Source organism: Urocitellus parryii, chromosome 1 (assembly GCF_045843805.1).
Source record: "Urocitellus parryii isolate mUroPar1 chromosome 1, mUroPar1.hap1, whole genome shotgun sequence".
NCBI lineage: Eukaryota > Metazoa > Chordata > Mammalia > Rodentia > Sciuridae > Urocitellus > Urocitellus parryii.
Genome location: NC_135531.1, coordinates 252,148,682 through 252,174,952, shown reverse-complemented (window position 1 = coordinate 252,174,952; position 26,271 = coordinate 252,148,682). Strand labels below are relative to the sequence as shown.

Below are 26,271 nucleotides of genomic sequence, written 5' to 3'. Positions count from 1 at the left end.
AGTAAAAAACATTAATTTAGTCCTACAAAATATATCTGCTTAGGTGTTTTTTCCAATCAATTTTTAAAATAAAATGTATGTATATAACAGTCATTTCACTAAAAAAAAATTTAGTAAGATCAGAAACTAACAAACTTTTACCTAAGTTGGGGAAAGCATGCAAATTTAAAAGGCACTTGGGTAATCCACACAAAGTGAAACACTCGAAGAGTAAAGTTTCAGCAGAATTTTTATATAATCATAACATTAGCAAAGCAGAGGTGGGTCTGATTTGGGAAATTCATTAATCAAAAAACTCACTGTTTAATGAAGATGTGCTCAAAATGGTTTAAATATAAGTGAAGAACTGAGATACTGAACTGCTCACATTGTTTGGGGGATTATCACATCTGAAACTAAATGTTGCCATCATTTTAAGAGCACTTTTAAGAGTATCCTGGACAAACAGCATAAGGTCTAAAGAAATTTTAAAACATTTATAAAGCAAAATATTCTTTTGCTCTAAAATAGATCATAACCACTGATAATGTAATATTAATTTCTTAAAATAATCCCTATAGATGCTATATAATTAGATTTCTCAGAAAAGACCAATAATGACACCCTCCCCCCAATTTGCTGAGGGCCACTGCCAAGTAGGAATGACGCATCAAAATTTCCTTGCCAGCGTACCCCATGTTAAATGGAAATTTGCTGTGACATTGCATGTGTCTTTGAGAAAGGTGACCCTGCTCAAGGACCAGGGTGGATCCAGGTTTAAGGTGTATCCTGCAGGTTTTAGGAAGTATCCCAGTTTAAGATAATTTGGGTTTAAGGCATTCCGGTTTAAGACAATCTGGGTTTTAGGGAAGTTCCAGGTTTAAGGTTATTGCTGCTGGGTACAGGGCGTTCCTGCTGCCTGAGTTCCCGTTGAGTTCTCGTGGAATTGAGAAAGTATTTTGGGATGTGAATGCGCAGCAGAACGGGGATTTCCCCAGAACATGTGTAGAGGCCGGTGTGAGTTCGGGAATAAAGAATTGCTGTTTGAATCTACAAGGTGTGTGGTGGCTCATGATTCTGTGCCCAGCCAAGACTGAGGCACCAATTTATAATTATTAACTCTGTAATAAATTTCTTGGAAAACCACAAAATTACTTTGAGTAAGTCACTAAGTTTTCCTAAAAACAATGATTTATGATATTTAAATATTTAGTAATTGATAAACCATTATCAAGGAAATTGATAGTTATTATAGGAAACTCACTGAAAGTAAACACATTAATATGGGGATATTCATAGTTCTAAACAAAAAAAATGATGATTTTACAAAAGGACATATAGTCATGTTGGGTATTTGTCAAAATTAAATTAAACAGTTTTACTGTTTGATTTGAAAAGGCTTTAATGAACTAAAAATTCATGTAGTGGTCCTCTATCTAGATTTGAAATAAAAAAGACTTAATTCCAGTAAAGTGGTAGACAAACACTGCCAAATGTGTATTTTTCAATTATATTACAATATAAACACCACTCTTGAATAACAACTTTATCCTCTGTTTTCATTTACTGCCCTTTGAAAAATCAAATTTGTTTTTGAACTTGTTTATCCATAATGGAGACTTCTGAGTCAGCTGGAATGAAGGAGAACCAAAGGAATCCCCAATAGTACGGGAAATGAAATTCATGACACTAGGTTTTACCTCGGCTGGCTTGCCAACACCCACTACAATCAATTTGCCATCTTCTAAACCTACAAGAATATGGCTGTATTCTTTGGTTACACAAACACAGTGGATAGGCAATCGCATGGCTAATGGAGTGACGCTGAGATTCAAACTAGAAGAGAAATAAAAAACGTAGACATTATTACATGCATATATAAAGGATTCACAGAATCTTATACCTAGAAGATAACTTAATGATCACCTAGTTCCACCTTGTCATTGTACTTAGATTCATGTTTTTCTTCAATCATCTATAATCTAACAAATATTAATAAAACATCTATGAACCTGATATACAAAAATTATTTTGCTTATTCTCTAGAGAACCTTATTCTTTTTCCTTAATTTCCAATCCATTCTATTACTACAAATCCTTTTTCTGATTTATTACTCATTTGATGGAAATATCCTATATGTTCTCTTACCAGCGGTTTGCAGGTGGGATCAGAGGAAAAGTAAGAGACAAAACAAATTAAACAAAAACCCAGGTAGGATTCTATGTGGATATTAACTACATTCTTGTCTTTAGTGTCCTTCCTAAAACAGGTGGAAATAAAGCTCTTGAACCCATCATTATTCTCTGAGCCTCAGATTATCAGTGGGCATTTGTTCTACCCGTCTTAACCTTATTGCTGAAATATAGCATTCTGTGTACATACTGTGCTCACTGCCGTCCTATGCCTTTGTGCTTTCTTTTCTTATATCTCACCTACCCTCACCTCCAGAAGATGGCCCTCCATCTCCAACTCAGTTCCTACTAATCCTTCATGGAGACTTCTGACTACTGAGATCCACAGCAATCTTTACTGTCTTTAAAACTCCTCCTACACATATAACTACCACAATATAATTTAGTTTTTAAATTATTCTTATAATTTCACAAATATTTATATTTCTCTAACTGGTCTTAAACCCTTAAGGTCAGTTATTACGAATAAATATAACAGTACTGGGCACATAAGCCTCTTTCATTAAATGTTTTTTACCTTGTATACTAATAAGTGGAAGTTATGTAAGAATGCCAAAAAAAAGCTCCAAAAGTGCACATGAGTGTATGTGCTTTTGAGGTCCATAAAATTGATCAATTTGCTTTGTCTGATAGTCCATTATGATAAATGCCTGTGTTTGCTTAATACAAAATGATGAATTCTAGGATATACAGACCATATTCTAGAAAAAAAATGCTAAAAGATTCTGTTGATTTTTCTAATTGTAGATTCTGTTAATAGCACTCTAAAACTGCGGCTATAAAAATTCTTGGAAAGATATAATTGGAATGGATTTTATTTACTTTTTATTATGGTGAGGCAAACTAAAAGTGGTTTTAAAGTTAATCTATTTGTGCATGGGGATTCTTCTGTTGATATACCTTTACTTTATTCATTTACTTATAAGTGGTGCTGACAATTGAACCCAGTGCCTCACACATGCTAGGCAAGCACTACACCACTGAGCCACAACCCCAGCCCCTCTTCTGTTATTTAATGCAGTGAAGGAGAGGGATGTTTGAGCAGTGAATGTGTGCTAAAATTTAGTATTCTTCAGTTACCCTGCTACTCTGGAAAATCTTTCTTATAAATTACTTCCTGGTCCAGAGTATTCTATCTTATTACATCCACATCAGATTCACTTCTATCCCTCTCTCCCCAAATCCCCTATCTTTGTGTTTTCCTTATTCTTACTAATCCAGGAATCCTTTATCGTCCTCAATTTGTTCCATAGCTAGGAAATTTATAAAAATTTACATTTATTATTAATAAATGTTAAACCAAAAGATTAGGAATTTTAGATTCCTGGTTTCCATTTATGTTGGCAGTACCATTACCTTTTATTTATTTAAAATATTTTTTAGTTATTGATGGACCTTATTATTTTTATTCATTTATTTATATTCAGTGCTGAGAACTGAACCCAGTGCCTCACAGACATGAGGCAATAGTTTATCACTGAGCCAAAACCCCAGGCCCATTACCTTTTATTAAGTGACAGTTCAATAATTTTTATTACTTACCTGTGAAGATCTCTTATAGACAGGAATCCCTGTAAGCTGCCTGTGATGATGTGTTCTCCAATTATACATATATCTGATATTTGTTCCTTTAGGACTTCAGATCCTAGATACTTGCCATTTATAGAAAACAAGTGTAATGCATTCTTATCCTACAAAGAATTGATGAGGAAAATTTAACAGTCTTGAATAAAAGTTCAGTTTTTATATTGTCTGCTAAAACTATAACAAAATGATTACAATTTGGTTGTATTTAAAGAGAAAGTGTATAGACAATCTTAGAGTGATTTCAAATCAAATTGCCAAGTAAATAAACATTAAACAAGAAATCTGATCCCTAAAAAAGAATTAAAATCTCTTTCCAGTCCAAAAATACTCAATATTCATAAAACAAAAAGATTTCCTTAATATTTAAAAAGCTTTATCACTGAAGAGAAATAAACAAATAAAATTCAGGGTTTATTTATTTATACCCTGCATTGTGTGAAAATAATTTCAGTTGACTATCATTTCATGTAAAATTATGAACTCCCACATAATCAGAATTTATTTTTAGAAATCATGTATTATACAAACCAATAGAAATTCCTAAAATAAAATACAAATGTAAGGCCAAGATTATAGTGGAGGTCTGTCTAACAGTAAGGAATAAAAAACTCAATGATGAAAGGAAAAACAGTCTCTTTAAAATACGGAATTCATTCCTTCCTCCAACTGCCTCATAAATGTTGGGAGGAAAAGACATACTATCTGTAGTCTACATCTACTACATGAAAGTGTTACATACCTTGAGGATGGTTGGTTCTTCACTGCTAGAGTAGATGACAATATGTCCTTCCCAAGATATAGCCAAGTTGGGAATAGTCAGGAATAGAGAACTCTCACATGGTGGTCGTAAAGTCCTCATGTACTGACCTTTCTGAATGGTATGTATAATCACAGTGCCATCCTACAAATAAGAAATATTACAAAAGGAAAAACAGAAGGGAAATCAACAATCACAAAAAAAGAAAGTGGACTGGGGTTGTGGATGGGTGGTAGAGCGCTTGTCCAGCATGCATGAGGCACTGGGTTTGATTCTCAGCGCTGCATATAAATAAATAAAATAAAATCTATTGCCAACTAAAAAAATAGATAAATAAATAAAATTGTTTCTAAAAAACAAGATAGTAAAGTGGTTGGAAAACAAACATGGAAAGGGAACTAGAAAATGATCATTCTACCAAGCACACATGTATCTTAGGAAAATTCCAATTTTGGATTTCAAGTAGTATTTTATCTCATAGAATACCCTCTTCCATTAATTAGTAAGACAAATAAAATCCCCAATAGAAGGGCTGGGGTTGTGGCTCAGTGGTAGAGTGCTTGCCTGGCATGTGTGAGGCACTGGGTTTGATCCTCAGCATCATATAAAAATAAAATAAAGATATTGTGTCCATCTACAACCAAATGGACACAATACCTTTATTTTATTTATAATACACACCCACACCCATATATATATATATTTAACATTTGTAGAAAAAGTAATTAGGATTTCTTTCAAGTGAACTCTTACCCTTGATCCTGACACTGCCATGTCTAGTTCAGTGCTGATGCCAACACTCAATACCTCATCAGTGTGTCCATAAAGAATGTGAAAAGGTTTAGATGCTAAGGCCACAGGCGCGCCTCCCTAATATTAAAACAGAAAAGCAAAGATGAAAAGAGTTTTCTTATTACGTTTTTTAATAAAAAAGTTTATTATGCATTTAAACTTTCTAATAATAAAATAATAATGTAAGTTATCATAACCACTGAGTCAAATCATTGTAGTACTCATTATGTTTCTACTTGAATTTCTAAATTATTCTCAATGTTAAAGTCAAAAACTTACTCTGAATGGTTTCAATGTTGACCATCTTGGATTAATTTTTCCAGGTATATTACTTGCCTTTTTAATCTACAGAATTATTTTTCATTAACTCCAAATAAACTTTTTGTGTTATATCTCTTCTCTTTCTCATTTACTGAAGGTCTCTACATCAGGGACTTCAATTATCTTTATGCTGACTTATTAAAGATATCCAGAGATACCATCCTTTCTCTAACTGCTATAATCATTTTATTTTTGTATTTGTACTCACTTTGATTACCTTAAATTTTTCTTTCATGCCATTGATTTGGTTTGAAAAATACATCAAATCTGTTTCTTCCTGTTTCTGCTTTGTGTTTGTTTACTTACGTAATAGCATTGGTTTTATTCTCAGTTTGATTCTTCTGTAACCTTAATTCTTCTGTAACCTTCTATTTCAATGAACTGTTATTATGTTTTACTAATATAATTTTATTGCAAGGAATCCTCTGTCTCTAAGCTGTTTTCTTCCAGAAGAAAAAATATTCCTTCTTCATGTCTTCACCATACTTTACTTGTATATTACTTTTTATACTATGGAACATTTAAATAGTTGAGACAAGTTACTTATTTTTTTTGGCCGGGTAGCAGCGGGTACCAGGGATTGAACTCAGGGACATTCGGCCACTGAGCCACATCCCCAGCCCTATTTTGTATTTTAGAGACAAGGTCTCACTGAATTGCTTAGCACCTCACCATTGCTGAGGCTGGCTTTGAACTCACAATCCTCTTGTCTCAGCCTCCTGAGCCGCTAGGATTATAGGCGTGTGCCACTGCACCCAGCTAGTTTTATTGTGATTATTCTAGGCAATTCTATTCACACCCTCTATTTAATTCTGCATAATGTGCACTAACTTCTCTGGATACTCTATTACCTCAGACACATTGTCTTCTTAACCTTTGAGTGTTTATCTATGTGTATAGGGTATTTTAATTGTTACAAATCAAGTAGTTACCAAAAACCAGATACTCCCCAAATTCATTTAAAAAAGGTTCTATATCCCAATAAAGACAGAACAAAAACTGACAAACATAACAAAGACAGAATAAAAACTGATACATTTCGCTTAAGAGTAGATAAAGAATTAAAGTACTAGCAAATAAAATATGATAGTAAAATGATAGCAATATACCACAAATTACATAGGTTTATTACAGGAATTCAAGAATGGTTTAAACCTATTAGAGAAAGGTAGAAAACCAAGAAAACTTGAGAGAGAGAGAGAGAGAGAGAGAGAGAGAGAGAGAGAGAGAGAGAGAGAAACTTCCTGAATACTATTGAGAATATAAAAGGTTCATGAAAATTATAAATCTATAATTTCCAGAGATTCCAATAGAAAGGGCAGTAAAAGTATTATGCTATCTAGACAATAATAATAATCACTATTTTCCTAGGAAAGGTTAACAAGGAGAAACTTTCGGAAAGTATAGGGGATTAGGCAATAACTGAAAAAATTTAAACCTAGAAAAAAAAAACACAATGATCGGTACAGGACAAAAATCCAGGTAAAAGAATGCAAAGGAGTTCAAAAAGTCATCTACTGCAAGAGAAAAGTTCATTATCCTATTAGAACATCTTGTTAGTTTTCTCAAAGTGAATCTCTAATCTAATCGAAGAATATTTAAATGTGTGACTACCTGTTGTATTATTTGCCATATCATACAAGTGGTATCTCTGGAACCAGAAATCAAATGTATTCCACAGTAATCTGTAGCTAAGCAAGTCACAATATCTGTAAGAAAAGGTATATAACAAAATGAAATATTGGTTTTGCTGAAAGAGAACTTTAAGAGCAATTTTAGTTAATGCTCAAACTATTGCTAAAGCTGTTATTCTATAACAGGGAGGAATGTAGAAATGGCATTAAAAACTACTGGCAACATGTTACGCATGAAAGAAGCAATATCAAAAATCACGGAGAGCTTTCTTTGACATTATCCTTTTTTAGTTCTTTTTGTTAGTGTGAGGTATAGATGTTGGGTATGTGCAAAGTCTATTAGAATCAGATATCTTGAAATGAACCCCAGTTAATTTTTGTTATACTTTTCTCCCCTCTCATCTCAATCATTTTCTCCTTCAATTGGGCATTAAAATCCTACAGAATATGTGTCCTTAAAAACAAAACATAAAAAACAGGACATATTATCATGCTGTAAATTCACAAATATATTAAAAAAATTCCTGAACCATAAACAGTTGAGCTATCTATGTGATATGGGAGGAATCACTAGTACAAAATTAGCAGCAGATTCCATTTTCGCTCCCTAATAGCTTTATTAAACATAAATAAATAAATAAATCTGCTCAGTGTTTTCATTATTATATCAAAGACACATCAGGTTAAACTATATTCAACAATTTTATCTATTTCATGCTTTATTGTTAATACAGTAATAGGGAAGTTGATATTTTATTTAATGATGACATATTTTGTTATAAATTTGTCTTAAAATCCTTATTTCTATCAGCCAATTAAACTTATTCTAACATCTTTTATACCTGATGAAGGTGTATTTAATTTGTATGATGCTTTAGTATTCCTCTAATACATCAGAATTTAATATAAAAAGCATATAATATTTATAATATTTCACTATCAAAAAGTTCACTCAGCCTCAAAGGTAAAAATTAGGGGATAGGGATACAGTTCAGTGGCAGAATGCATGCCTACCATCATAAGGCCTTGGGTTCAATCCTTCACACACCACCAAAAAGGTAAAATTTGGCAGGCATGGTGATGCACACCTGTAATCCCAGCAGCTCAGGAGACTGAGGCAGGAGGATCTTGGGTTCAAAGCCAGCCTCAGCAAAAGCAAGGCACTAAGCAACTCAGAAAGACCCTGTCTCTAAATAAAACACAAAAATAGGGCAAGGGATGTGGCTCAATGGTTGAGTGCCCCTTAGTTCAATTGCAAGTACCCTCTGCCCCAAAAAAGGTAAAAATTTAATGCTTTTTATAGGGAACATGTACTACTTTCAAATAGTTCAAAAAGTTAAAAAATTTTTTTTTTAAAAAGTTAATGCTTACCCATATGTCTGATGTTGTGGGAGATAACTTTGCCTTTTGCAAGTGACATCACTTGAATGCTGTTATCCCAGTGTCCAGCACTGAAGAGCAACTTTGCATCATGTGATACTACAAATAGCTTAGAAGTGATCTCCAGCCCGGGAGCAAAAGGACCATTCATACTACGCTGAGTTCTGTAAACACAATTAAACATTACACTTTTTCTTGAAAGATTACTTTTTTGGTATCAACTATTTAAAATCTGGGCTTTTAAGGCCAACTTAATAAAATTGACAATTCTATTAATGGCAGCCCCAAAGTATAAAGACAAGATAGGATATGCCAGGACAAAGAAAATCAGTAATAAATTAAAACCAGGGATCTCCTTCACAAGGTGATATATTTGAGGTAAATGCATAGCTAACAATGCTCATGATGACCTGCTCTTCCATTGCAAGCAAAACAAGCTTATGGGTTTTATCTGCTTCTAAGTAAAATATCTGTGAGTGTAGCAAATTTTTTAGAGTTTGCAGAAAGACACAATTGATTGCAGTGTGTACATAAAAAATGAGGAGCTAATTCTAGTTCAGTTCTACAACTATTATTCCACATTAATTTGCTAAGAATAATCTTTGTACAAAAGACAACATTACTATGTTCTATGTGGAGTAAGAAGGAAAAAAGATATTATCCCCTAATCTCATGGAATTTTATTCTAGTTGAGGAAGACAAGAGAGATACAATAATAACAAGCACGTCATTTTAAATAGTTTTCATATATGATACAATTGATCCCCAAAACACTGAATATGATTTAGTTAGAAAAAAATACAATTAATATATAGCTGAGACAACCCAGAGTAAGAGAAACATCACATTGAATTAGAATATAACTTTTGGAAATTTAAAAAAATAACTAAGTTAATTCTTACTACTTAAACACATGGAATTTATTCAGAAGTTATAAAGTAGAATATAATTAAAATTAAGTACACTATTTGTAATGTAATTTTTGCTTTCATAGCTGCAGTTATAGAAATTCAATCTTGTCTTGGTTTATAAACCAAGTCGGGATCCTTTCAAGTCAGAATAAGGAAGGGAATTTGGGCTGGGGCTGGGGCTCATAGGTAGAGCGATCGTCTAGCATGTGTGAGGCCCTGAGTTCAATCCTCAGCACCACATAAAGTAAAATAAAGACATTGTGTCAACCTATAACTAAAAAATAAAAGAAAAGAAAAAGGAAGGGAATAGGAGTGGTGTAAAAAAGAAGACAAAAGAGGCTGAGGCTATAGTTCAGCGGCAAAGTGCTCACCTAGCACGTGTAAGGCCCTGGGTTCAATCCTCAGCACCACATAAAAACAAATAAATAAAGATATTGTGTATAACTACAACTAAAAAATAAATATTAACTTAAAAAGAAGACAAAATCTGGGTCTCAAGACAGTACTTTCAAAATGAACAGAAGTATAACAAACTCTATTGAAATGTATAATTATAACAAACCAATATTTTTTAAAGATTAAAAAAAAAAGAGCAGAATCAATTTTTTCCCAGCAATAAGGTACTGACTTTAGCTGTTCTGCCTTAAATGTTCATTTACTTACTTTGGATTTGTCACAGTTTGATCCTTGATGAATGTAAAGTAATTAGAAATGCTTCTATCATAAGGCAGCCATCCATGAGTTCCAATAACATAATTCATGCTTACTGTTATCTAAAAAAATAAATGAAGATTCAAATAAAAGATTAAAGAAAGCATTGAAGAACAATCAGATGGCCACTTATCATTTGGGGAATACTGTGGTACTGTGTATTTAACATATGAAACTCATTAAGTCTTCAAATAGTTAAAGTGGACAAAGCTCTATCTTACTGTAAGAAAAGTTGTCAAAATATATATATATTTTTCTTTTTTTTTTAACGTGTGGTGCTGGGGATTGAACGTAGGGACTTGTACATGCAAAGCAAGCACTCTATCAACTGAGCTATATCCCCAGGCCCTTATTTTCTTCCTCATAATTTCTCAAAGTTTATTAGCAACTACTGGCAGTCAGAAAATTCAAGATTAAGTCTCATCATAAAAATGATACACACATCATTTAGAACATAAATCAGAAGAATTTATCTACTTCAGCACTATTTATTTTGTGGTACTAGGGACTGAGAACTAGAACTTATAATGAACTGTTAGGACTCCCTGAATTGATACAGTGAATACTTCCTTTTGAAAATGCAAAGCTTTTTACCCCCTTGATTAGAAAAGTAACAAACTACCCCTATCTCTCAATTCACGTAACTTTAAAAAAAAAAAAAAGGGTACTAAAATTGAAAATCACAAGAATTCATCTTACTAGAAGTCTTTTCTAAGCAAACAATATGCATAATTATAAAAATAGGTCTAATTCTAAGTGATAAAATTAGAATAAAGCAGACCAAGGTTTTGTACATGTGCCAAAGTCCCAGATCTCTTACTTGCTAGATCTGTGACTTTGGGCAAGTTACTTCTCTGAGTTTTAATTTCTTATCTGTAGAAGGGAAGTAACAGTAGTGCCTATCACATAGGATTAGGTGAATTAAATGAAAAATTCATGTAAAACATTGACCAAAGTGCCCTGAATATATATGTTAACATATTCTGCATTATTTCTCATTATTATTATTATAGCTTTATAATAAATTTTAATATAAGATGCTATCCTCTTGTTTTCCCTGCATAAAATTTCCTGGTTCTTTTCACATATTTATTCTTTTATTTTTTTGATGCTGGAGATTGAACCCAGGGCCTTGTGCAAATGAGGGAAGCACTTTACCAACTGAGCTATATCTCCAGCCCTTTTTAAATTTTTTTTTGTATTTATAGATGAACAGAATGCCTTTATTTTATTATTTTTCTTCTTATGTGGTGCTAAGGATTGAAACCAGAGCCTCACACGTGCTAGGCAAGTTCTCTGCCACTGAGCAATAGCCCCAGCCTCACATATTTATTTTTCTAGAAATTTTCACATACTTATTTTTCCAGATTACAATTACAGTAACTACTTAAAAGCCACATAAACTGAAGACAGAATTCCATCAAATTAGTTTTATAAAAATGTTCTCTATTGTTATCATTATTGTTACTTTTGGTACTAGGGATTCAACTCAAAGCCTTGAGCATGCTAGGCAAATGCTCTATTACTGAGCTGTTACCTCTCAGCCCTTTTTAACTTTTGAGACAGAGTCTTGTTCATGGTAGCCTTCAACTTGGCAATCCTCCTGCCTCAGTGTTTGGTATAACTGGGATTACAAGCCAGCTCCCATTTCCAGCCCTCTATTATTCTTAAAAATGGCTTTTTTATATATATAACTTTATTTTAGTTGTTTATTTTTTTAAATTTGGTGTTGAGGATCAAACCCATTGCCTCACACATGTTGGACAAGCGTTCCTACCCCTGAGCCACAACCCCAGGCCAAAAATGGCTTTTAAAAAATGTTATTTCCTTTTTTTTTTTTTTTTTTTTTTTTGGTAAGTTAGAATAGATATAGGAACTGTAGTGTGACCAAGGTATAAGTCAACTTACCAGTAACTCAGGACTGCCTTGAGACATGAAAGAACGAGACTGATTTTTGGGGACAATGGCTTTTAATAGTGGAATACCATCACTAATTCCCTGTAAAATAAAAGAGGTTCAGTGGTTGGCTCTGTTCATATTTATTAGTCACAGATTACAAAAAAATTTGTTTCTTTAAAGAAGAATGAACCCTATGATATGGCACTTTACTCTATCAATCATATAATCATTGAATTTAAAATGTAGGAAAGGAATTTATACCAAGTTTGGATGGTATACTTTTCTCTTTCAAATTTTTTTAGTTGTTGACCTTTATTTATTTTATTTATTTACATGTGGTGCCGAGAATTGAACCCAGTGCCTCACACATGGCAGGCAAGTACGCTACTACTGAGCCCCATCCCCAGCCCTGGATGGCATACTTGAAACTTCTGAAACTATCACCTTCTTCTATTCCACTATTCTACTGTTAAACAGAGATGTAGATTTCAAGGAGCAGCAATCATTTAAACAACCAGTGATTTATGATCTTTTCTTTTCCCTTGCTATGAATATAAAGTAGAAAATATAGATCATGTAAAAATACATTTGTCAATAAGTCAAATGGGAAAACTGATTATAATTCATAGAAAAAGTCTTTTAGGTTTAACTTCCCCAAAACAGACCTCTTTTGTTAACTGAGGTATTTTTCCTGAAAGCCTCAATGTTACTATTTAATAATACCATTCTCAGAAAACATCTATTGTTATTTTATTACAATATGAAAGACAACAAGAATTTTAACTTTGTTCCCCAATAGGATAATAGTTCATAAATGATACCTAACATTAGGGTAACAACATTATTTGGTACCTACTATGTACCAAGTAAAAAGTACTGACCTACAGAGGGATCTCTCTTTTCACAGAAATGTAAAGAGAAACATCTCTTTTGATGATGAAAAAAGGCTAATAAGTTATTAGTACCCAAGGATATCTTTTGTGTTCTTGACTCTGCTCTAGATAACTGTTCTTGGGGAAAAGCTACCATGTGATATGGTGCACACAGAAAAGGATAAATATGTCACTGCCCATTTATATATAAGAATGTATTATTGGGCTGGGGATGTGGCTCAAGCAGTAGTGCACTCGCCTGGCATGCGTGCGGCCCAGGTTCGATCCTCAGCACCACATACAAACAAAGATGTTGTGTCCGCCGAAAACTAAAAAATAAATATTAAAAATTCTCTCTCTCTCTCTTTTAAAAAAAAGAATGTATTATCATATAAAAACCTGTCACAAACATGTCTCCTTATGTGCTTTTTCTCTTTGATGATGATTAGATAGAATGAAAATAGTCCTATCAGCATTATTATTATTTATTTTTTTGGTACTGAGGATTGAACTCAGGGGCACTTGGCCACTGAACCACATCCTCAACCCTATTTTGTATTTTATTTAGAGACAGGGCCTCACTGAGTTGCCTCGCCATTGCTGAAGCTGGCTTTGAACTCGAAACTCTCTGGTCTCAGTCTCCCAAGTCACTGGGATTACAGGTGTGCACCACCACGCCCAGCCTACCAGCATTATATAACAAATATAATAACGTATATCCATCAGATTATGGTTCAAATAGAGTTTTACAGATTGCTTTACAGGCAGTAAAAAAAACACAACAGGCCTGAGAATGCTATCCTTAGAAAGGCGTATTTGCAAGGCTGACCCTTGGCTGCCTTCTGGGACTTGACAGGCAAACAGTTCCTTACACTGTCATAAAACTTTTCCTTCAGTGATAAGGGTGGTTCTTTATACCTACACTGTGCTTAGCAGGGTTTATGCTAAACACCTGCTTTTCTTCTGGAACTTGGAATTTTAGTATGTGCTAGGTATGTAATTAGCCTCCAGTAATAGTCTTGGACACCGAGTCTCCAGTGAGCTGCCCTAATACGTAAGAAGATGTTTTCACATTTCATTACTGGAATAATTAAGCATGTCCTGTGTGACTCCACTGGGAGATGACTCTTGGATGCTTGTGTGGGATTTCCCCCTGGATTCCCCCCATTTGTATTTTGTCTTTGCTTATGTTGCTTTGTATCCTTTCACTGAAATAAATCTTAGCACAACTGATACATGTTGACTCCTGTGAGTTCTTGCAAATCCCAATCTGGAGGACAACCAACACATCCTAGGAACTAGTCATCACTTCTCAGCACCATTTCTATATTGTTCTGAGTTCTAGGGAACTAACTTAAGATACTTTTGGAAAACTACCAGCACTGAAAAGTTGGAATAACTGTCTACGTGAATCTAGGTAAAGAGTGAAAGATTATTTTCCAAGTACTCTCACAAAGATGTGAAAGCAAATCTATATTAAAATATAATGGTGCTTACTACAACATAGTTCATTTGGGTAAAACTCATCAAGCTATAAACTATTATAAATCTCATTTTACATTAAATTATCAAAAACCTCTTTACATTTTCTCATGGTAATGAACCTAAGAAACATTCTACAGTGATGCTATATATGCAGGATTTTACAAACTACAGCCTGTAGGACAAATCTAGTCCACCACCTGTTATGTGGGCGGTGAGTGAGCTAAGAAAGCTTTTTACGTTTTTAGATGGTTACATTTTGAGTGGGTTATATATGTACCTACACAATATGTACCCTTTATATATGCACCCTTTATTTTACCTCATGGCTTAGAAAGCCCAATATACTATCTGATCCTTAAAAAAAAAGTTTGCCAACCTCTGCTGTAGTCTGAGATTGCTTGTTCTATGTATATCTCCAAACTATTTTTATTAACTTAGTAACTTTTTTTTAAAGTTGTACATGGGCACATACCTTTATTTTATTTATTTATGTGGTGCTAAGGATGGAACCCAGTGTTTCATGCATGTTAAAAAGTGCTCTACCACTGGAACCACAACCCTAGCCCTAACTTAGTAAATTTTAATCTTCATTTTTCTTTTCTTTTTTCTTTTTTTTTTAGTTGTAGATGTACACAATATCTGTATTTTTATTTGTTTATTTTTATGTTGTACTGGGGATCGAACCCAGGGTCTCACACATGCAAGGCAAGCACTCTAGCACTGAGCTACAACCCCAACCCTTCATTTTTCTTTTTGCCAAGAGCTAATATTATCTGTCATAAACAAATTCATAAGTATGAATGTATTTCATTATTACTTTCTAGACTATCATAAATATTTCAAATGTATAAACATTTGAATTTTTAAATTTAAATTTTAAGGTACTTTTTTCTAAAATTTTTTTTTAGTTGCTGATAAACTGTTATTTTATTTATTCATTCATATATGGTTCTGAGAATCAAACCCAGTGCCTCACATGTCCTAGGCAAGGGCTCTACCACTAAGTCACAACCCCAGCGCTTGAAGGTACTCTTTCAATTAAAGCATTAACTATTGCTGTTTTGCTTGCCTATTCCTTCTTTTTCTTTTTTTATTATTATTTTTTTAGTTGTCAATGGATTTTTATTTATTTATATACAGTGCTGAGAATGAAACCCTGTGCCTTACTCATGATAGGCAAGTGCTCTACCACTGAGCCATGATCCCAGCCTGTTGCCTATTCTTTCTTATACTATCAATAACAATTTATATTGGGCCACATTTTATTGATAAGCAGACACTATATTAATAGCTATTAATATATAAGCTCTCTACACGTCATCTCGATTGTCACAAAAGTTTGTTTCTGTTTGTTTTTGGTACTGGGGATTGAACCCAGGGGCACCTTACCACTAAGCTATATCTCCAGTCCTTTTTATTTTTTATTTTGAGACAGGGTCTTGCTAAATTGCTGAGGATGACCTTGAACCTGTGACCCTCCTGTCTCAGTCTCCCAAGTTGTTGGAATTACAGGTGTGCACCACTGTGTCTGGCCCACAATAAAGTATTTTAAACACAATTATTTGTCCTTCCTTGTCAGGAAAATGTGAAGTAGAAGAAAGAAAGTCAAAAGAAATAGTTGAGACAAGCATTCAGCACAAACAAAAGCTTTCAATAAAAACGTTTTAAAAATCCAGGAATAGATTATTACAGTAGTAATATTTAATATTAAATATTATAATATTCTGCTCCATTAAAGAATGAAATAAACTTTAAGGTATACAAAATTCACAGAGAAAATTGTTTGATATTACCAAGCTTGTATATTACCTCTATAAAAAATGACTTGAGTTCAGGGAGGTGTTGAAATAGGTTTAGGGTTGAAGCATCTGTTTTGGTCTGCTTCTGTATTGCTTCCTCTGCTGATAATCTAGGAGGGTGTGGCTCCTTCAAAATAATTTTAAGGAAAAATTCCATAATTACATTAAAACATCTCTCACTGTATTCCTTCACACACACTGGGCTCTATTAGTTGTAGTTGGACACAATACCTCCATTTTATTTATTTATATGTGGTGCTGAGGATTGAACCCAGGGCCTCACAAATGCTAGGTGAGCACTTTACCACTGAGCCACAACCGATCATCCTTAATGACATCTTTATTGAATCTCTAGGTCAGAATTATTTTCTTTTATTGTTGTCCTTGAAAATTATTTTATTTAGTACTCATTTATTTTTATTTTGAATTACATATACTTATTTATGGTCTGTCTTCTCTACCTATACTATGGGTATCTTAGAATCAGACATAAGTTGTATTCAATTTTGGATTTTTCAATACCTACAACAAAATCTTAAACATAACAAATGCTTAATAAACGTTTGGCAAAATCAAATGTACTATTTAAGATCTATAATGGGATGAATTTTTAGTTCCTGAAATAATATCAAAATGTAAACACATATGTAAATCAATGGAAGTGTAACTGATGTGATACAGCAATCTGTATACAGGGTAAAAATGGGAGTTCATAACCCACTTGAATCAAACTGTGAAATATGATATATTAAGAACTGTGTAATGTTTTGAACTACCAACAATAAAAATAAAAAAATTTAAAAAAGAGGCATGTCAAAGAATTTAGAAATAAAATGTACTAATATCAAGAAAAAAAATAAAATAAAATTATTATAGGCTTTACAGTTTGGCATTCAGGGAAAATTGTGCTAGTTTTGTACGTACAGTAGATAAATAAATGTTGTTTTTTCTCTTGGCAACTGTACTTCCACCCCACTTGCACATAAATAAAGTCTTGGAGTCTGGACTCTATATGGTAAAACAAAATAATGTTGTATAGCAAGACAGGACCACTATTATTGTTTGGGATCCATAAATCTGTATGGTTTGGCTTGTAAGATACATGAGACTGCCTATTTTAGTAGATCCACAGTTTTGCACTATGAAACCATGGACAGACTATAAAATTAGGAGCCAGAACCCCCACAATCATTTTAAGTACCTAGTGGGAATTCAGTATATGAGGGCAGATTGATTTATGGTTTATTTTTGACCCCTTACTAATTTAGTCTGATTTGTGTATATCAATTCACCTCTCTGTACTAACTTAGCACATCTTCTGAAATTAATAAGATTTTATTAAATTAGGACATAATCAAATAAAATTTTGTTGCTGGAGTACAAAAAAAAATGTAAACACTATCAAAATCAAATTATAAACATTGCTGCATAATTACCAAATAAATTATTTTTCCATTATTATTATTCTCTTAACTTCCATGTCAGATATACAGGACAGTATCACATATTAATAAGCAGAAAACAACAAAATAAAGGCACATTTAAATGAAGAACAGAATTTTAACTAAATGGGATTCTTTCATCTCTATCTCAAAATATTAGATTAAAGTTAGTAGGTGGGATAGCTACAAGTATTAAAATATGTAGCTCTTTTTTAAAAAATTATTTATTTATTTTAATTTGTTCTATATGATGGCAGAAAGCAATTCAATTCATATTACACATATAGAGCACAATTTTTCAGTCTCTGGTTGTACACAAAGTAGAGTCACACAATATGTAGCTCTTAATAATATTATTTAGTTTTCTAAAACCACAGACTGATGCCCTAACCAAGGCTCAATTCTTTTTTTTTTTTTTTGGTTTTAGTGCTGGGGATTGAGCCTGGGGCCTTGCTTGCACATGCTAAACAACACACTCTTCCACTGAGCTACACCCCCCCCCCTTTTATTCTGAGAAAGGGTTTCAGTATATTGTCCAGACTGGCCTTGAACTTGAGATCCTCCAGCCTCACCCTCCAGAGTAGCTAGGATTACAGATGCACATGCAGTACTCTTATAAAATAAAAAGTAAAGGTGGTGCAAAAATATTATAAGATCCATTTCAGAGTCCTAAGAATAGTTCTGTTTTATTCCTTTACTTTTTGCCTTCTGACTGTACCAGAAGGTAAGGGATGAAACACTGACTTCATATGATTATTCTGTAAAAACCAATGTTGGAGGCCCAACTGTCATTAAAGAACAGTAACAAATATCAAGTTAGTCTGAAAATTGAGTTGACAGAAGTAAAACTATAGACTTGAGCTTTAGATGCCCTGTTGCTATATTAGCTGTGGAGATTTCAATTCAACAAATATTTACTTTATACATATTATATGCACAAAATATATAAAGATTATTAAGAGAAGGCTGCTGACTTTAACATATTTATAATTTAGTGAGGAATAGAGATAAATCGCTAAGGCAGAGAGTGTCATAATTAACTTTTAAGAAAGGCCTATAAAAACATCAAAAAGAGATATAGTTTAACAAGGGGCTTATAGCTACTAATTGAGAGAAAACATGGCATGGTACAAAGACTTTGGAGTTAGTCATGCATAAAAATCTTACCCTAGTCACTTTTTAGTTGTGTAAATGTAGAAGAAGTATTTAATAAGTATTTTTATAAAGTATTTAAAAGTATTCAATAAGTAAGGTATTGTGGTTAGGTATTACTTTCTGTTAGGCTTGGCTTTATCATCTAAAAATATGAGGATAATTGGATAGTCACTGTGAGGGTTTAGGAAAGTATCTAACACAGTGATTGAATAAGAAAGCATCTACTTAATAATATGAAGTGATTGGCTTTCTGGGTAAATATATATATAAAAAAAATAAATCCTTCTTGTCACTTATAAGCACTTGGCTATTGAAATGGATTTTCATCCATTTGCCTCACCCCCGGTGCCAGGAATAGAACCCAAGTAATATGGTCAGCAAGTGTTCTCCTAAGTAGATTTTGTGTGTGTGTGTGTGTGTTGTGGGAAGTGGGGATGACAAGATTTCATTACATTGTCCTGGCTAGTCTTGAACTCAAGATTCTCCCACCTCAGCCTCCAAAGTAGCTGGGACTATAGGCATTCATCATAATACCTGTCTTCATAAATGAATTTTAAATGCAATATTTTATTATTTCAAAATAGGAATAATCAATTAAATGTAATGTTATTTTTTCAAATTCTGGACAATAACTCTGACATAAGGTTTTAAATTATTAAAATTCTTAAAAATAATGGTAATACTATTCCTTAGCAATTCATTTCTAGATATCTTTAGTTGACAATAGCTTATATAATTTACCTTTAACAGTTGGCAAGGTGTTTGCCCAAAGTTGTTAATCATTCCTTCTAAGGCTTTTCTTTCTTTCTCGTCTGTTAAGGCGTCCAGATCCACAGCTCCTAAAACCAGAAGTATACTTACAAGCTCACTATAGTGTGAAAACAAAACAGCATGCCACATCACAAACATCAGAAACGAATTAGCATATGTGTGCGTGAGTGTAATTTTTTAAAAAAATTTTTACACTACTGGGGACTGTCCCTGGGTGATCAAACACAGAGACATTGTACAACTGAGCTAATCCCTACCCCTTTGTATTTTTTATTTTGAGACAAGGTTTCACTAAGTTTGTCCAGGCTGGCCTTGAATTTATGATACTCCTGCCTCAGCCTCCCAAGTGGCTGGGAATACAATGTGCACCACTATGTCAGGTGATTTTTCAGTCGAAATCAGAAAACATTATTGTTATTATTTTTTGTTCTAGTTATACATGTTAGTAGAATGCAGAAAACATTCTTGATCCTGAGCTTAATAATGTCATTTGAAGAGTTTGTTATTGATAATTCTAAAGCTTTCTTTCAAAGTTTACTAGCAATTTAATATGTAATATTTAATATAGAACTAACTAGGACATATATGTCAGATATCAAAAACTCTTTAGACAGCTAGGCATGGCAGTGCACAACTGTAATTCCAGCAACTCAGGAGGTAGAACTGCCAGCCTCAAGCATCTAGTGAGTCTCAAAGTAAAGAATAAAAAGGAGTGGGGATGTAGCTCAGTGGTAAGGCACCCCTAAGTTCAATTAACAGTACCTAATTGAACCAAACCCAAAACTCTCTTTTAACACCAATAATGACATTTATAATTAGATTTGCCTATATATATACTTAGTTACTATCCCCCTACCCCAAAAGGCAGCATCTTCATTTTTCAATCAAAAAGCTGTTTTGCTAAGGAGGTCTTTCCTATATTAAGCAGGTTCAAAATGCTACAGGTGACTATATATTGAACAATAATTTCTATCACAATAATGCAGCAGAAAAAAGTATATCAGTTTATACCTTCATAACTACAGTAATAAAAAACATTGAGTGCCTCCACTGCAGCTGGTCCCCTCTGTTTATAACCAAAAATCAGATCTATCCATTCATGAAGATGAGCTGAAACATACTCCGATTCCTAGAAAAAGAACAAGTTTAATAATTAAGATATCTTCCAACTATAATATAATTTGTATTCTTTAAAAGAGCAAATGAAGGGCTGGGGTTATAGCTCAGTGGTAGAGTGCTTGCCTAGTAAGCATGAGGCACTTGGTTCGATCCTCAGCACCACATAAAAATAAATAAAGGTACTATTTTCATCTACAACTAAAGAAATATATATATATATTTTTTGTGGTGCTGAGGATTGAACCCAGGACCTTATGCATGCTAGACAAGCACTCTACCAACTGAGCTATACCCCCATCCCTAAAGAAATTTTTTTTTTAAAGAGCAAATGAAACATTTTACTCATAAATCTTTTCATCTGTACATAAAATTCTCTCAAAATAATGTTAAACATTTATTCAGTATCTACTATGTATATTGACTATTCATATGTACTATAAAGTAGATGATCATTTTTTTATCTTGATATATGTATATTCTAACTACTAGGGGAAGAAAATAACATAAATAAGCCCAAATATCTAAAGGAATTAATGAGAGCTATGAAATGCATCTTTGTGTTAAAGTTTCCATTGAAATAGTTTTTAGAACTTTTGAATTCAAGAATAAAGAAAAAAATCAATTCAAGGAAACAACAAAACCACCTTGGGGTTGAAAAAGTGGCTGCAAATCACTTCCCACCTGAATCCACACACCAAGAGGTAAACCAAGTTGGGTAGCAGACAGAGACTTTATGGAGATTATTAGTGATGAGACAGTGAGGACACTGTTACTAGAGACAGGAGAAAAGGGGATTTCTGTATTAGATACATCAGATATAGAAACGGATCTGTCTGTGGGTATTTTCCAGATTTGAAAATAAAACAATTTCATCCTGAGAACTCAAGAGAGCAAATATTCTCAAAATGAGAAATGGTCTGAGACAATGATCAAATCAGATCATTACCATTAAACTATAGCATTGGGTAAAAGTTTTCAGGGATTTGACTGTAAAACAATCTTAAGACCTCAGAAAGATTCAAGGTTGTATCTCTTAGACCATTCAACTAGAAATTTTAAGAGTCTAAGAATCTTAACAGATTTTTCTGTAGTTGTTGCCCATTTGGCCCAAAGTAGAAAAGGGACCATTCTGTAAAGTAATGCAGAATAGCTTTTGTCCAATAGAGTTAAGAAACTCATAAAGTTTTAAAGGGATTATACTAGTTAACACTAAAAGAGAGAAAATTTGTTCAAAAAAGAAGAGATTGAAAAAAGAAAAAAAAAAAAGAGAGACCTTGGCTTTCAACTTCAAAGAATTTGACAAAGATACTCATATAAACAGACTAGCAGGTGTGAGGCATGTGGTCCTTAGCACCTCATAAAAATAAATAAATAAAATGTCCATCTACAACTAAAATTATATTTTAAAAAAGAAAGAAAGGAAGAAGGGGAGAATCAAAGACTGAATGAGGATCACACTCAGGGACCATGACTCCACCCTAATGGAAAAAAAAATTTAAAAACATGTTCCTACCAGAATTTTAAATTGCAATGAACCAGTAATTGCTGGGAGCCTCCTGTTCTTCTCCGTTTTCCCCAGCTCCTTTTTTTAAAGCAGGAATTCTACTCAAGTTTTTCTGTTTTGTCATGTCACTACTGTTATATGGAAGCAGATAACTTTCTTTACTTCGTGTATTGAGATTAGAAAGAGGCAACACCTAAGTGATTTCAGCTACTTATAGACTTGATTTAGATATCAAGATAATAGACTTTAGGACTCAAGTCTTTTTTTAGGGGGGGGGGTGCTGGGGATGGAACACAGGGCCTTATGCATTTGAGGCAAGCACTCTACCAACTGAACTGTATCCCCAGCATTCAAGTCTTAATGCAAGGATAAATTAACTACTGCCTGGGGGTCAACTCCTGATCTGCTGCCACTTTAATAGATTAGTAGTTGAACTCAGAGACATCCATTTGCTTCAACACAAAAAAGGCAGAAATGAGCTATGACACAGAACCTTACTGTTGACAAACAGTTACAAAAAATTTGACAATTCCTGTCTTAATGCTTTAATGGAGGAGGCAGACCATAGGTGTCTTAAGTGAGTTTATTTTGCCTCGCATATGTGAGGCACTTAGGTTCAATTATGAGCACCACATAAAAATAAATAGATAAAATGAAAAAGATACTGTGTCTTATCTAGAACTAAAAAAGTTTTTGAAAAAGGGTAGGGTATGTAAATGACTTGTGGTCAGAAGGCTAAACTGTATGATGAACGAAAAATAGCTGTAAATTCTTTCTTCCTCTCACTATTGAGAGATAGGGTTTACTTTCACTCCTGTTGAATTGGCACTGATTCTTCAAACAGCATAAGGTGGCAGAAATGATGCTATGAAAATTCAAAGTCTTAAATTATAAGAGAGCAAGAAAGATTTCATTTTTATACTTTTGGGGAGACCTGAGCTGCCATGTAAAACAAAAAAGCCTGGCTACCAATTGGAAAGAAGATATCCTCAGACTATAATGCAGAGAGAGAAAGAGACAATTTTGGAAAAACAAGTAAATCTTCAAAAATTATGTATAAAGATAATTCTATCTATTATTTAATAACCCAGTGTCTTAATGTACCTGTCAGATGATTCTAACCACAGATATCATGTAACTGCAACTACATGAGGACCTCACGCAAGACCAGTCAAATCTCCCACCTGATACTAGCTAACCCACTGAACGCTGAGAGATGATAAAATGGCTATAATTTTAAGCCACTGAATTTTGGTATAGTTTGTTATTGAACAACACATAACTGGAACAAATTTTCTAACATTAAAGTGCATGTCTTCCTAAAATCCCAACTTCTACCTTAGATCTTACATACTATTAGCAAAAAGGATTTAAAAGGCTGGAGGTATACTCAGTGGTAAAGCACTTGCCTAGCATGTGTGAGGTCCTGGGTTCAATCCCTCATACCACAAAAAATAAATAAGAAAGTAACTTGTGTCTACAGAAAACTAAAAAATAAATATTAAAAAATTCCACTCTCTCTTTCTCTCTCTCAAAAAAGAAAGGAAGGAAGGAAGGAAGGAAGGAAGGAAGGAAGGAAGGAAGGAAGGAAGGAAGGAAGAAAGAAAGAAAGAAAGAAAGAAAGAAAGAAAGAAAGAAAGAAAGAAAGAAAGAAAGAAAGAGGGAGGGAGGGAGGGAGGGAGGAAGGAGGGAGGGAGGGAGGGAGGAAGGAGGGAGGGAGGGAGGAAGGAAGAAAGAAACTAAGTAAATGGACTTGGTTAGTTTCTGCTAGCTAATAAGAAACAGTGTGTGTTGGGGGTGGGGTTGGGAAGAACAGAGTTACAAAAACAGTGAGCAGAAACAGGTTATCTTTCAAGATTGCTTTATTTTCATTTTTCCAATTCCTTATTTGTTTTTTTTAATATTTATTTTTTAGAAGTAGTTGGACACAATACCTTTATTTCACTTATTTATTTTTATGTGGTGCTGAGGATCGAACCCAGGGCCTCGCACATGCTACACTGAGCCACAATCCCAGCCCCCCTTATTTGTTGATAAAGTTATTGCTTACAAATATAATCTAATTTTGATTTTTGTAAAATTGACAACTATATTACTTTTTAAAAATATTTATTCTTAAGTTTTAGGTGAACACAATATCTTTATTTTACATTTATGTGGTGCTGAGGATCGAACCCCAGTGCCTCATGCATGCTAGGCAAGCACTCTACCACTTAGCCACAACCCCAACCCCTGGAAACTATATTTTAATGACAAAAAAATGCTTCCAAGTATTAGCCTAATTAGTGCTCTAATTAGTTTCAGAGTCTGCAACATTTCATTTAAGTACAGAACCAGGTGGGCTACTATGGGGGGAAAGAGAGAACCAATTATATCATCTGCAAAACAGTAACATAATTATCAATGTTTAACTAACCCTTATTAGTTCTTCAATTCCAACGTGGAAATTTAACTGAAAATTAGTGAGCTTTAAAAAGTGTCATTTAGGATTTAGCTGCTTTTGTTATAAGAAACTTAAAATGTATTCATCTTCCTGAGATTTGAAACAAGTGCAAAATATCAAACTACACCAGTTTGGTAAATGGAATGGTTATACATACAGTAGGGAGATAAACAACTGGAGTATTAAATACAGGCTTGAATAGTCCTTCTGCAAAGTGCTTGGGACCAGAAGTGTTTCAGATTCTATTTTTGTCCCCCCAATCCTTTTTCTTGAGACAGCATCTTGCTATGTTGCTCAGGATGGCCTCAAATTCCTTGGCTCAAGGGATCCCCCCATCTCAACCTCTCAAGTAGCTAGAAATACATGTGAGTACCACCAGGCCTGCCTTGGATTTTGGATTTTTCCCATTTTGTAATATTTGCAAAGACTTGACCTGTTGAGCATAAGTCCAAACTCCCAAATGCTCTAAAACTCAAAGCTTACTTAAAGTTAAGTTTAAGGATTTTCAACCTCTATTTTGTTATATTCATGGATTATAACATATTGCTACTGTATCAGAAGATTCTTAAAAATAAATTACTATATCATACTTTCTAAACACAGCATACATAACAAATTAATCTGAAAAAATAAAAATTAGGTATATTTTATTTCATCCTTTGGAAAACACATCTGTACCTTATTAATCTGTCTAATAACTAAACAAAAATCTTACCAGAGCTTTCCTATGTTTACAGATGAAATCTTCAGCTGACTTAGCCCACTTGGGAAGGATGACATTATTTACTAGTTCTCTGGAAACTTGTAGACGACCCAAGTTAAATTCTAAGACATAAAAGATAAAAACATTATATCACTTTAGATTTAAATATATGAAGTAAATCAAATATAAATGAGGGCATGCTACTAAGCAAAATAGTGGCTTTTTTCCTCGTTAGTTTTTATCTATTGGCATATACACTATCCCATTAATTTAAAAAGTTTTAAATTAGTTTTTACAGGGGAAATCAGAATAAGAATTAATTCTTTTGTTGAGAAGAGTAGTTACAACACTCATGTTAATCTAAACAAAAATGCAGTATTAAGTATTCTTTTTACACTAAAATCAAATCCTCTAATGGTTAATTTACAAAATATAGCTACTTTGAGCTTTTTGGTAAAACATATACCTTAAAATCTTTCATTGGAAGAGCTCTATTTGTTTTATGGAAGAATAATATATTTATATACTACTATTCTAAGTAGATATTTGCATAACAGAATTTTGCTCTTATAGTTAGAACACAGAATTTTCCTAAATATGAGGTTTTCTTGTAGGAGGAAAAGTGTTAACATAAGAGACCTTCAGAAAAAAAGGCTCTTAAAATACCAGGCTTAAAATAACATTGTGCTGCCTTAAAATACCATGTGTCCAAAGTTGGAGTGAGGTTTAAATGTCATAGAATAACAGGATGCCCAGGATCTTTGGCTTTATGTTAAGTCAGTCACTCTGTAGCAAATATTTTTCATTGTCCAAA

The 26,271-nt window shown here is 33.4% G+C and overlaps 1 protein-coding gene across 1 annotated transcript in view; it reads right to left on the bottom strand.

The window, feature by feature from the left end:
- Nbeal1 (neurobeachin like 1) overlaps positions 1-26,271 on the bottom strand; it is a 195,151-nt gene that overhangs the window by 9,372 nt on the left and 159,508 nt on the right. Inside the window, exons 44-55 of the mRNA XM_026405354.2 lie at positions 25,470-25,579; positions 20,700-20,817; positions 19,659-19,756; positions 16,331-16,447; positions 12,174-12,263; positions 10,218-10,327; positions 8,635-8,807; positions 7,244-7,338; positions 5,270-5,386; positions 4,499-4,660; positions 3,715-3,863; positions 1,680-1,815 (exon numbers count right to left, since the gene is read on the bottom strand). Of these exons, the coding sequence (XP_026261139.2) occupies positions 1,680-1,815; positions 3,715-3,863; positions 4,499-4,660; positions 5,270-5,386; positions 7,244-7,338; positions 8,635-8,807; positions 10,218-10,327; positions 12,174-12,263; positions 16,331-16,447; positions 19,659-19,756; positions 20,700-20,817; positions 25,470-25,579 (1,475 nt within the window). The remainder of the gene's footprint in view (positions 1-1,679; positions 1,816-3,714; positions 3,864-4,498; positions 4,661-5,269; positions 5,387-7,243; positions 7,339-8,634; positions 8,808-10,217; positions 10,328-12,173; positions 12,264-16,330; positions 16,448-19,658; positions 19,757-20,699; positions 20,818-25,469; positions 25,580-26,271) is intronic.